The 13964-nt window shown below is 35.0% G+C and overlaps 1 protein-coding gene across 1 annotated transcript in view; it reads right to left on the bottom strand.

The window, feature by feature from the left end:
• Positions 1 to 688: 688 nt before the first annotated feature.
• LOC147074766 (uncharacterized) overlaps positions 689 to 13964 on the bottom strand; it is a 61346-nt gene continuing 48070 nt past the window's right edge. The window contains exons 6-7 of the mRNA XM_085943246.1: positions 2947 to 3063; positions 689 to 826 (exon numbers count right to left, since the gene is read on the bottom strand). Of these exons, the coding sequence (XP_085799372.1) occupies positions 704 to 826; positions 2947 to 3063 (240 nt within the window). The 3' untranslated portion in view covers positions 689 to 703. The remainder of the gene's footprint in view (positions 827 to 2946; positions 3064 to 13964) is intronic.

Here is a 13964-nt window from a genome sequence, read left to right as displayed (position 1 = left end):
ATACGCAAATTGAAAAACAATATGTGTACTTGCCAGACCCAGGATTCGAACCTGGGACCCTCGACACTATATACCAATAGGAAATATATGACCGTATATTAAACACCGTCCACACTCTTTGGGTCGTATAATCCTGACATAAAATTCATGTCTAAATAAAACACGGTTCTTGACGGTTTACACTTTACAGGAAGCCAGCAGCAAACAAATTTTGAAAATAACCGATATACTGGATTATTTATTAGGTTAGGTTAGGTTTTCATTCTTGAATTTTGCCGAAATTAGCTATGAAAATTAAATTAATGTTCATATTGAATCTAATAAAATTGGAGACCGTATATTATACGGTAATCTCTTTCCGATAGAAAGCTCACGGCGAACTGTGTCACGGTGAAATGTTTTACGTACAATTTAAATATAACTGTGCCTAGTACAGGGAATGTACAACTGGCAGGGTGAGTGCGGAAGTTAGTGACACAGGTTAGGTTTTGTAAACCCCTCACGCCATCTTTCTGTGTGCGCGCCTGGATGGTCGCGATAAAATCAACAGATTTACACTAATATTGCTAGAAGATATAAAGCAATAATGATTAGTTCCTATTTATTATCTATCAATAAATTATTTTGATTAGTTTCTAGACATTTTGGCAAAATGGAATCCCGCGTCCTTCACCCGTTACAACTTTGTCTTGTTTAGACTATTTTATTTTCTTCGTTGAGCGTTTGTTGCACTGTCACTTCTTCCCAGCCATCCGGAGTAGGCGAGGCCGTCTCCACCCTGTGATGCGCCAGCTGATGCACCAGCGTCTCCATAAGCAGAAGTATCCTGAAATAGAAAGAGCGTTTTATTCTTTATGGTACATTCAATTTGTTTTAAAATACAAAGCGATGAATGACCAACAATAATGGGAACTGAAATACCTAAGGGGTGTGGAGTGACAGACAACCGATCTCGAGTGTAGAAGAATATGGGATAAACTTAAGCACGTGTCAAGAATACGTCATTAGACAACTCGGTACTGTGATGGCAAACTGCTGTTTACACAATTTTATAGGAGAGCAAAAACAAAGTTTTTAAATCAGTCTGACAAGAGTTAGTTTATAAGATGTTTTGAAGTATTTTATATCAAAATAAGCGGAATTAGCATCCCAACACAAACCTCAAATCGTTTCTTTTAAAAAGATTGAAATTTTATTTATCTTGCATTTTAAGCAGATACATCTTTTTGCCATATCAACTTTTTTCACATTTGGTCAGATGCAGATATCTTTTAACGTTACTCTGTGACCAATAAAGTCGGAACTCTAATAATTTGACACATCAAAGAATGTACAATTTGGAAAATATTATGGAAGACAACTTAAAAACTATTAGAATTTATAACCGTCTGCCATCACAGTACCTACTGAACTGCTCTCGGTTTATGCACTTAAGCTCATTCAATATTGGTATATTTGAAGGTTGCAAAACAAACTCTTGCAAGTCTAATCTTTATTCAAAGCCCTGCATCAGAGTGTAATGTATTGGGGTATAACCTATCGGAATTATATTTATTTATCTGTGTTTTATGGTGGGTAATGCATGTAGAATGGTAGAACTTTAGGAGGGGTGGCAAATCGAGGAATCTAGGTACATGAAGATATTAAATTTTAAAAAGTTTTAGTGCATTTTATTACGATAAAAAGTAAAGGGTGTAAAAGCACAGAGATAACTCATGAAATTGCATTTTTCGTTTTATTATTGACTCAATGAATCAATAAGATTCTGTACATTTTTCTATGAGCACATAAGTCAAAGGATGTTTCGAAGATGTTATATTATTACAAACAAACTTAATCACATATAATTTATCTACCTCTGAAAAGAGGGGTACAAAAACAAGATTTTGTGATTATTAAAAAAAATATTCATTAGAATATTGTACTACTGGATGACGATTAATTGGTTTCTTTCTGTCCGATTTCTTGTGTCTACAAAAACGCTTCTACTGGAAAAAAACATGACTTATAATATGTGGTTTTACACCCCGGCCATAGAATTTTCCCTATTTGTTTTAGTAGGTACCTTTGCAACAATATATACATTATTATCCAATGGTGATATTACCCAATACACATATTTAGGAACATGGGTCAAATGACATATGGGACCAGTCCCAAGAATTAAAATAGCAAAAAATACCATTCTCCAGCGGGTTCCAAACGAAAAAAAAATAAAATGGGTCTCCAAACAGTTCAAACTAGTTATAAAATGATTAAATTATGCTTATACAACATGTATTCAATATATTAAAGCCAAAACTCTTGTGCATTTAGGATAAGTTGGCTCTAAAGGAAATCTCAATTAAGACATAAGGGTTTTGGTTTATATTGGTTATTATTGCGAATATAAGTGTGTGAATCAGTGTCATTTGTGGATATAGATAATTTAAATATTCAAACCGAGCTTATTTCGACAAAAATGCACTTGGGTTAAGTTGACTTTGAGGTGCCTACAGATATTTATCATATTAGGTACATTGATGTTTTTTTGAACTGAGAAGTCCTATGAGTCAATCTGGTTATCTCCATGCGCCACTTTATATTTGTAAAACAAACAAATGCGTTTGTCTGCCCTTGGAAGAGGAGGTCCATTGCCCCTGCCATGTACGCAACGTGGCATCATACGTCAGATCACGAACAATAACTCTTCGAGCGCACTGGCATATGGATCCAAGATCTGAAGGCGTAAATATTAAAATACCGCCTACCTCCACCCGCAGACCCCCGAGCAAGGCAGTCGTGGCACCACGGACCTGAATGTGCAAAACTAACGGAAGTACTCCAACAAGAACAGGCAACGTGACTATAGAAGTCGTCTTATCTTATAAGCCTTAGTGAGGATGCGTAATGGTGATCGTTGGCCGCTGAGAAGAGCTTACATATTGAAATCTTTGTTAAGGTTACCTTTTTCTTGGCCTGGTCATTGCTATTTATACTCCTGGACCAGTATCCTCCCCAGCCCTGATCCTGGTCGTCGTGTTCGTAGTGGTGCTGATGCTGGGCGTGTTCGTAGTAGATTACCTGGAAGCCAATGGGGAAAGCTGTGTTTAGTTACAAATGAATTGGGATTGAATCTACGTTAGGTTAAATTTTGAAATATGGACAGTGTTATGCATTAGGGGGAGTGCAATGTTACTAAGGACCTCTAGCGACTGAAATACGATCGATAAAAGTTAATACATTATCATTTATAACAAAGTTAGATTCCGATACAAACAAAAAGATTATCTTATGCACATTTATATTTAATTTTCTAAAACATGCCATTTACATTCGAAACAACTTAGTTTTTAAAAAGTTTTTAGACTGCAGTTTATACATCAAGGCATGCGTTATCGCGGTTGTTTTTGAAACTAAGCCGGCTCTCACATCTAAACTCGCCTTGTCTGCCGCACAGTCATAAATCAAACCTTCCAAGAACGTCGATTCGGCGTTGCATATGAAGACCGCACAGATCTACCTAGCGACAGTCGCACGTAACCTTCGAAACGTATAGATATTTCGATGCGGCTATCGGCGGGCCAGTATAGGAATGACCAATTCGTAGGTGTTTGTATGCGTCCTGGCATCTTCGACTGGCAGACCGAGAAGCGTGCAACTTGTCGATTACAACAGCAGATGTTTTTTCAAACTAAACAGTCTCATTCGACCAATCTGCGGAGCTCCATATTTTGGCAACGTGTGTTTTGTGAATAATGATGACGTCACATCGACGTATTTGACATGAGAGATGAGTTTTGATGTGAGAGCCGGCTTAAACCGTTGCAATACCGCCAGTATGCAAAAAGCGCATGGCGTAATACTGTAATCGCATAATATAGCACCATGATACAGTTGCACAGCAGATACATTCGCACCGTGAATGTAAAACCAAGACATCTGCAAATTTTTCAATTTCGAGATTAAATGCGAAACAACTGCAAAAGTCGTGAACTTGATAATGTAAAAGTGAGGTAACTGAAAGAACGTGCAATATAATGTAGATATAAACCAAATATTATGGTTTTTTTTTAGAAACTCTATTTGTCCTAACAAAACGAGGACTTCAAACTCTAATATCTCAAAAATATGCCTTTTGCACAATATGTCTTGGTTTTACACTCACGCTTGTCATTATTTAAAACACTATATTATTCATATTTTGTCGTTAGGGGCACCTAGTAAAATTATACTCCCTCATAATACTGACATGATTATCTAGAATTTTATTCTTGATGAACGATCGCCAGTTCCTTTTTATTTACAATCAACGCAGAGAATAATATTATTAGTTCAATATAATATAATAATATTATTAGTAATTCAACAATATGTACTATAATCTTTTTGGATTCAGATGAACGATATTATGCCCAAACCTTTGAACTATGCCAAGTACTTAATTAAATATATTTAAATACTGAACAAATATACAAAAACAAATACACATATTATCAGTGACGTCCCGTGGGGGTAGGCAGATTGAGCGTCGCTTGGGGGCGGCAATTACCCGAAGGGCGGCAAATCGAGGAGAATCATTAGGTATAATATAGAAATAGATACTTAAACAGCTTAGTAATAACAGAAATATCTTTCCATTAAAAAAATCTGCTCACTGGTTGGAACCAAAATGTATTATTTACTTTAAAAGGTTTAACAGGACTAGTTTACTGTCTAGTTTACTTCCATTGTTCTTGGACGTCGCGTCCTTGGTGATCAGCAATGTGATGTAGAGATTTGTGAATTACAACTGAATTATATGTAGGTACATACTTACTTAATTTTAAATTTATCCAAATATTTTTGACAGTCACTCGTGAGTTTTGGAAGGTGTATTTTAAAATGTATCTGAAACCGTGGACTCGCAATATTGTCTATTGAAGCAGAGATGGCATTTAAATTAGATTTCGTGGTACTTATACCTATATCTCTTTTCGTAATGTATCCATACAACATATTTATTAGATATTGGTGTCATGAAAGGATGGTAAAAAATACGGTATAAAAAAATGGGGCGGCATTTTGGCGCTGCCTAGGGGCGGCATTTTGTCTTGGGACGTCACTGCAAAATTGTATATTTATATTTATTAAATACAGGTACACTAACTTTACCTATTTATAATAGTGTTATACAAACTGTGATAGTACCTACTCATGCCCTTTGGTTTACCTACCACATGAAAAAAAAACCATGCATATAATATAATAGATAGGCTGGCTAAGCGTCCCGTATTTACAAGACAAGTTTAACAGCCCACATGCCCAACGTAGGTCAAAATGGATATTTTATGATATTTTCAAAGCATAACCCTCGACATTCCTTAAACGTTGTAGATAATCTATTTATATAATTTTGAAGCCTTATTTTCCCTTATATTTATTTCAAACATTTGATGACTGCATAAAGTAGTATTTTTATTACATACAATAGTATTCTTTTAATCCTCTCGATCTAATGTTTTAGAATATAGTCATATTTCAGTACATCCATGTGCAGTGGTGTTAAGATTTTTTAGATTTATTAATTTTTAAACGCATTTAAAAAACAATTAGTAAAATTTATGTTGACATTATTGCAGTGAAATATTTACGATAAAAAAATATATTTATAATCTCTGTGATCCCAAATTTGACAAGAATTAGGCATTTTGATATTCAAAAAATGGGCACGATTAACACATTTAAAAATAATTCTAAAGCTACTGATTACAAGCTATGTTTTTGAGCATTCAAATGTGATAAAACATTCTACGAATAATGATTGTTTTATAATAATTATTGACCTAAGAATAAGGTAGTATTTTTTTGAAATCCGTCATTTCTATTGGCATTTCCCAGTGGTTAAGCTACAACATACGACCGTAGTCATAAGTTGACAAACGAAGTAGGGAGTAAGATCATGTTAAGATCGTGTTTCAACAAGTACCGTTTAAAAAAAAAAGATTTCTTTTTCGGTTAAGTTAGGTTAGGTTCTACAGCGCAGGCACAGATATCGTACAGTCCAAATGTCGCGTGAAAATTCAGAAGCTTCCGAACTTTTTTGATTCACGCATGCAATCTTGCAACTTGCACGATAATACGTACTGTCAGCAGTAAATCCATGCACGTGTAAACGGGGTATAACTATTGAAGGAACTATATAAATCGAATTTCTACGGAACAATACACAACGTGATTTTTTTTAAATTCCCAGCAGTGATGTCCCGTGAGTGTAGGCAGATTGAGCGTCGCTTGGGATGCGACAGTTACTCGAAGGGCGGCAAATCGAGGAGAATCATTTGGTATATATATAGAAATAGCTAAAGTTATTTTCTTTACGTCATGTTGTACAATACTTATAGTAAAAATGGTGTGAAAATAATAAATCTGTGTAAACCAAATATGTATGTCAGAAATATCAACCAAATATAACCTCAGACTCTTGAATTCGCTTTTTTATATCTAAATTTAATTATGTTTGTTTAGTGGTAAATGTATATTTAGTTAGTAATGTGTCCATACAATACATGTCTTAGATATTGGACTCATGAAAGGATGATAAAAAAATGGGGCGGCATTTTGCCTAAGGACGTCACTGTCAACAGTTGCATATTTTAAAACCATTAACTATTCGCCATTGGCACGTTTGGGAAACGCTACGTACCTAGATACGTTCTATTGGGTGACATAGTTCAATGCAGTGGAAAAACCTTATAACAATATAATTATTATTCTTTAAATAAATAAGTAATCCGCTATCTGTTTATTCCATTCATTAAATTCAATAATGTATGTCATAGTACACGCCCATAACTCATAGTCTTCAAAAAGTGCGTGTTTTTTTCATTAGCATAATAGTATTTTCAAGTTTATAGGCCTATTCATAAAGTTTCGCGGATCATTATGTTCACACACAAGTCATAGAATTATTGCATACAAAAATAACTGTATGTAAGTTCGTTTTATTATGAACATTAAAAATGCAAAACTTAAATAATTATAATTTCATCAATTTTACGTGAGACTTATTCAGCAGAAAAAATAATTTACAAACAAACAGCTTTTATTTCGTCCTACTAACACCCTTAATCCAGACGTGTTCAACTCAAGGCCCCAACTCCGATCACCCAGTTTGGTCCTTTTTTAAATTATTGGTACAGTTCGGTTATGAGGAATACCTACAGCGGAAAACACATTTTGAAAATAGCCGATATATTGAATTATTTGTTAGGTTAACCTAACCTAACCTAACCTAACCAAACCAAACCTAACCTAACCTAACCCAAACTAACAAATAATCCAGTATATCGGGTATTTTCAAAATGTGTTTTCCGCTGTATTTCTCATAACCGAACTGTACCAAATTATTCATTTATGTTTTTACCGAAGCTTTGACGGCGGCTCGCTGTCATATTGCCTCTTTTCATCTGGAATAGGATCCTTCGATCAGGTCCTTACTCCAAATCTGCTAAAGAACTTTACAATAAAATTTTACAGAGCTCTTCCGTTCTACCCACTGCCAGGCAGTGACGTCCCGTGGGGGTAGGCAGATTGAGTATCGCTTGGGGGCGGCAGTTACTCGAAGGGCGGAAAATCATGGAGAATCATTAGGTATATATAGAAATAGCTACCTATAACGGAAATATCTTTCCATTAAAAAATCAACTCACTGATTGGAAACAAAATGTATTAATAATTAACACACAAGGTTTAACAGGACTGTAATTTTTTGTCGTGTTCGAGATGTCTAGTTTACTTCCGTTGTTTTTGGAGGTCACGTCCTTGATGACCAGCAATGACACCTGTAGATTTTTGAATTACCTATAGGTAGATACATACTTGTCTAATTTAAAATATATCCAAATATTTTTGCCGGTCATTGGCGAGTTGCCAGATGTATTTTTAAATGTAAGTATCTGAATTAATATTTGAAAAATTGAATTAAATTAATAAATGAAATTAGATTTTGTAGCATATATTTTGTCGGAAATGTCTCTATACAACACATTTCTAAATATTTTAGTCATGAAAGGATGATGAAAAATACTGTATAAAAAATGGGACGGCATTTTGGCGCTGCCTAGGGGCGGCATTTTGCCTAGGGACGTTACTGCTGCCAGGACACATTTCAAATTCATTGACATTTTCAAAGATATCCGCAATTCGCAGTTGTACTCTGTGTCGTTCATATTTAACGCATTGTACTGCTATATGTACAATGTTCTCCAAAACACTACATTCATCGAAGAGCTGCGAATCGCTTCGTTCCATGAGGACATCAAATCTTTTACCCATTGTGTGACCTGTTCTTAGCCTCAGTATCAGCTTAAGCTCATTTCTCTTCAAATGAGAATACACCAACCACGTGACCAAACGTGGAGATGGTAGAAAGAACTTAATCCATTTCCCCTTTTCTAGGGATGCCATGTGTTGAAAATCTATCCACATGCTTTGGCACATTTTCTTTGTGGCCTCATTCCAGTCCAGGTATTCTTTGCCAGATCATCCGCCTTTTCATTGCCCTCAATACCCATGTGCGATGGGATTCGTTGAAGGCATATTTTTCTTGGTCTCGATCTGGTCAAGGATGTAGTGATATGTTATGCCTTTACAGTTATGTGAGTGAGTAGCTGCAGCAAGGTGTAAAAAAAACTTTCAACGAGATTTTGGACGGAATTTTGAAGAGAAAAATAATAGAAGAATAACAGCTGATTATAACCTTGGCAGTGTGAACTAAATTGCCGGTAATATTATGCAATATTACATATTGACATAACTATCGACATACCAGTAGCGTGCGGTGAGTTTTGCTTGTTGGGATGCTGCCACTTAGGTTTGTAACTAATTGATAAGAGCAGCTGCTGGTGGGAGGGGTGGAGGTAGGCTGTTTAGATCCGAAATAAATAATGCACACAAAACGTTGTCAGGCATACGTATTTGTTTTCATTGAACCAAGACTACACATTACTGATTGTGTTGATTAGTTTTAAAATTCAATTAAACCCTGAGTAAATAAAGCCACCATATATAATCGTAGTATATTTTTGGGTTTCCACCATGTCTCCTTCTTCCTTCTTTACTCGACGTTTCGGGCTCGTTGCAGAGGCCATTATCAAGAGATGATATGTTTTATGATGAAAATGTATGTATTGCATGTAAGATGATAATGGCCAGTAAAGAAGGAAGAAGGACACACGGTGGAAACCCAACAACTTTGATAAAAAACAACCGTGAAAGCCTCAAACATTATATCATATATAATAATCAAAAAAATATTCGTTTATGTATAAAATATTCAAAATTATGTATGCTTTAATGGTATAATTTTAGATATTTTATAGATAGAAGAATATTATTTTTTATCGATTATGGATTAGGCAGGGTTTAATTGAAATTTAAAAACTGACAAATACTATGTGCACATTGTAGTATTAGTTCAATGAAAACAAATACGTTTGACTGTCAAAGTTTAGTGTGCACTATTTATGTCGGATCTTAACAGCTTACCTCCAACCTTCGGCACTGACCTATATAATATTTTTTCCACTGTGAAGTTATAATGCGAATATTAAATTTTCTTTAAAAAAATCATTAACAATATAGTGGGTGCCGATTAAAAATAATTTGTATTCAAAGGACTCGTATTCTATTATAGTACACCATTTGTTATTTATTCAAAATCGCGTATTAAGCTATGATTTCTATTATCCATCCAGTTATTGATTTTCTATTGTGCATATTATAATATAAAATATAACTATGTACGTGAGTTCAGAAACGACCCAAGTTCGATTTCTTGTAAAATAATAAACGTTCAAAGATGAAGTGAATATTGTATTGGGCACACTGTAATGTGGGTGAATATATGGGCAAGGTATCATTATTTCGATTTCACCCGATTGCTCTTTGATGCTGTACTTTGGACAACTTTCTTCAGAGTAATCTCCAGTTCAAGGTTCACGAATCACGATTAGAAAATGGCTTCATAATGTGAGGGTATTAGTTGCATGTCAATTATATACCTTTCAAAATGTATTGTTTAATTAATTGGGTGTAATTAAATACACGCGATGTTTGAACGGTAATGTGTGCGCTTATGAAGTCGTTGGTCTTTGGTTCGAGTCCGAAGTCATATACATGGATATAGAGTATGGACCTAATAGTTAGAGCAAGTGGATAACATTCAAACAAATCTATTAAGAGGCCTCCGTGACTCGGAATTATTGTAGAGTTAGTAACCTAACTTAACCTAACAAGTTATCATAGATTAGGAGCCCCGCAAAAAAAGGTTTGAATAATTGAACATTTTCACGAATGTTTTCTATTTCGAAATAGTATTATGTTAATTTATAGCGACAATTTCATAATTAGGTATATTTGATGAATTTTGTTTTATTATTATTTCACCTCTGTTGGATTCAGTCAATATATTTGCATGTTGGCAGTACATAATTTTATACACTCAATTTAATAGGCAATAAAGTACAAAATAGGGATTCCAATCCCGGGATCCCGAGCTATTTTCGATACCTATGAATCCCGGGATTGATAAACATAATCCCGAAACATTCGGGATTGATTTTTTTATCAATTTTCATGGAAAATAAAATATAAACGAAAATAGAACAGAAAAAATACTTTTAATAACAAATCATTAGAAATAAACTGAGTTTGAATGAAGTATAAACCTTGTGACCTATAAGTTTATAACCATCTGTAAGTTGCCGATTCATTTTATTTTTCACATAAATTAATAAAAATGAGAAAGATTGGAAAAAAAAAACAATGCTTCACACTATTAACAAAGTAATTCCACGATGATCTCGTACATTTTACGGCAGTTTCATATTTGGCTGAATAATTAGATTTATGAAGCGGAAAGGCCATAAGTACACCATGATTTGCTTTACTATCAGTAACTGCAATCTCATATTAAATTCACATTATTATTTATATTACAAATTACTTACTCCATTAAACTTATGTATTTCCAAGATTGAACGTATACAATATTAACAATTATTGTTATAAATGTCTTAAATAGTATAAATTATACTAGATTTATTTTTGACCGATTTTATCGATGTTATTTGTAAATATATTTTTTTTATATTAACAATGGAAAAAATGCCAATCCCGGGACCAGTCCCGAAATCCCGGGATTGCCAAATTGTAATCCCAAAATCCTGGGATCAGAATTTTGGCTCGGGATTGGATTCCCTAGTACAAAGTAATTAAGAAATAACATTAAATTCATTTTTAAATGTAAACTAGTGTGGTTTCTTAAAACACATTGACTGCTGATTAGATAATTACTTTTTAATTACCACATTTAAGTAGCATGCTAATTATGTCGAATGGCCACCTGATCGTTACGCGCTAGATGCGTCTTTAGCGTCCAATGACTTAACAAAAATTCCGGTGTTTTGGATTTTAAAACTGGTATTTCGGTATTGATAAATATTGGAATACCGGTATTGTAATCCCAAGTTGAAACCATCCATTTGTACGGTTCCATGAATAAACAGAACAGTGACAAAACAGGACATCGATAAAATAACTATGACCTTACAGGAAAAATGTAACATTTAATATTGAAATTGTCATGTCTCTATAATATGTTGTATACATTTTTAATAATACAGATTTTCAATACGCCGTAAAAAATCAAATCATATAATTTCTGCATTTCTAATCGCTGGAAAGCCTCAATTAAACGGGACTCAGCTCGGTGTTGCCGGCAAGCTAGGTATATCTCGTCTTAATCAATCTAATGTGTTCAAAATGCTTGGGTGACTAGGTACAACAAAATAATGAGTTTAATAATACTGTCGAGTTGTGCATAATTATAAAAATCAAGCAGATAAACTAAGGTTTTTACGCCGAATGGCCAACATGCAGTGATCCTATATATTAATTATTTATATATATATTGGGAAAACAATTGTCTATAGATGGATGTATATCTGATGAAATTGTTCGCAGAGTAAAGCTAGGCTGGAGTGCTTTTGGCCGCCTGAATAATGTTTTCAAAAGTGACTTTCCGCTGTGCCTAAACCGCAAAGTGTTCAACCCGTGTGTGCTTCCCGTAATCACATATGCGTGTGAAACATGGACCCTAAGTAAAAGCGAGATCCAGAAACTTAGAGTAGCACAACGACGTATGGAGCGAAAGGACAAAAAGAGGAAGGAAAGAAGCAGACAGGGGTTTGCGATGTGATAGACATGGCCCCCACAAAGGGGGGCTGACAGGGCTCTGGGGGGGCCCGGCGTGGTGGGTTGACCTGATAATTGAGATAAACACACATCACAAATTTGCCTTAATGCGGAAAAAAGTCTTGTGTAATGCAATTTTTGATTATTGTGTGTCGATAATCGACGACTCCGTGATTCAAATGAATTTATTCAACAATACAAAAAAATCGGTGAAAATACACGGAGTATGTACCTTTAATTTTACCTGAAACAACATTTAGAAAACGATTCTGTAAAAAGTTCCACTGCCTTTAACCCTAGCGATAGGAAGGGGGCCCGCCAAAGATCCCGGTTTGGGGGCCCGCTTCAAGATGTGGGGGTCATGGTGATAGAGTTCGTTAAAACCTCAAATGGAGATGGGTTTGACACATAGCTCGATGAAGGGACAATCGTTGGACAAATTTAGTCATCCATTGGTGTCCAAGAGGTACAAAACGTCCGCAAGGTAGACCTAGAGGCTGGATCGATGAAATGATAAAGTTCTGCGGAAGTACGTGGCAACGCAACGCACAGGACCGAGAGAAGTGGAGTCAGCTTGGAGAGGCCTTCATCCAGCAGTGGATAGATTCAGGCTGATGACGATGATATATCGTTTATAAACTTAAGTTTTATAAGTATTTAATTAATAAATAAATACGTACGACATAATGATTGTTTTATTTTTCCTCTGCCCGTTCTATTTTGTCACTGTTCTGTTTTGTCAACGTTCTGTTTGTTCATGTCCTGTTTTCTCCGCTTACCATTTTTTACGATTCTCTCAAGTTTACTATAAAGCTTAATAATTGGTTTACTCGGTCATATAAATGATAATCGCTTCCGTTAGTATGTCGTATTGGTTATAAATATCGTTTCGATCCGCGAATAACGCAGTATATGCATATATATTACGAAATTAATAATGTTTATGTATTATTATGAGAGATATGCTGTTGTTATACTGCCGATACTAACCGGGTTAATTAAACATATCACGTTGTTGGTTGGTTGTACGGCAGAGTGGTGAGAGGCAACCCAGCACGTTTTTTAGCATGGTCGATAATTTGAAAATTACAACGGTTGCTGCGGATGATTTATTCGTGTTTATAGTTTTATCCAATATTTAGGTAAGTATACTGTGGTAAGAATAAAAACATGTTTTTAAAAACGAATACTGATAGAATAGAAAATGAAGAGTTTCTTAGTAAAGAGAATTTTTTCCTCATTCAAATCCTAGGTCAGTAACAAAGATTTGATACTAACTTTAAATGCATTGTATTGCAAATTCTCTGTTTAGAGGGGTATAACGGGTGGTGCGTTAACGTCGTACTGATCTTAAACACGTTTTTAGTATTAGAATAAGTTAATTTTGTAACTAACACCGATTTTGAAGTTGATTTTTCTACTGGATTGGATGCTATTAGATGTCTTTAAATTCTGGCATTCATAACTCACTTTTGACATATATAGTGGAACAAGTTAACTTTGAAAGTACACCCTCGCTATATTATCCCTGCCTATAAGAAGCGGAGCGAAGCGGAAATAAGAAGGCGCACACAAATTGCAAAAAGTGCGATGACACGCCTTACCTTACACGCCTTATGGAAGGATCGGGGAATTTCGATTGCCACAAAAATGATGCTTGTGCAAACATTAGTGTTCTCGATATTCCTATACAGAGTCGAGTCGTGGACCCTGAAGGCAAGAGAACGGAAGGCAATTGATGCCTTTGA

The sequence above is a fragment of the Rhyacophila brunnea genome, unplaced genomic scaffold (genome assembly GCF_057557595.1).
Source record: "Rhyacophila brunnea isolate RB1 unplaced genomic scaffold, BYU_Rbru_1.0 scaffold_15, whole genome shotgun sequence".
Classification (NCBI taxonomy): Eukaryota; Metazoa; Arthropoda; class Insecta; order Trichoptera; family Rhyacophilidae; genus Rhyacophila; species Rhyacophila brunnea.
This window is presented reverse-complemented; position numbering and strand designations above follow the sequence as displayed.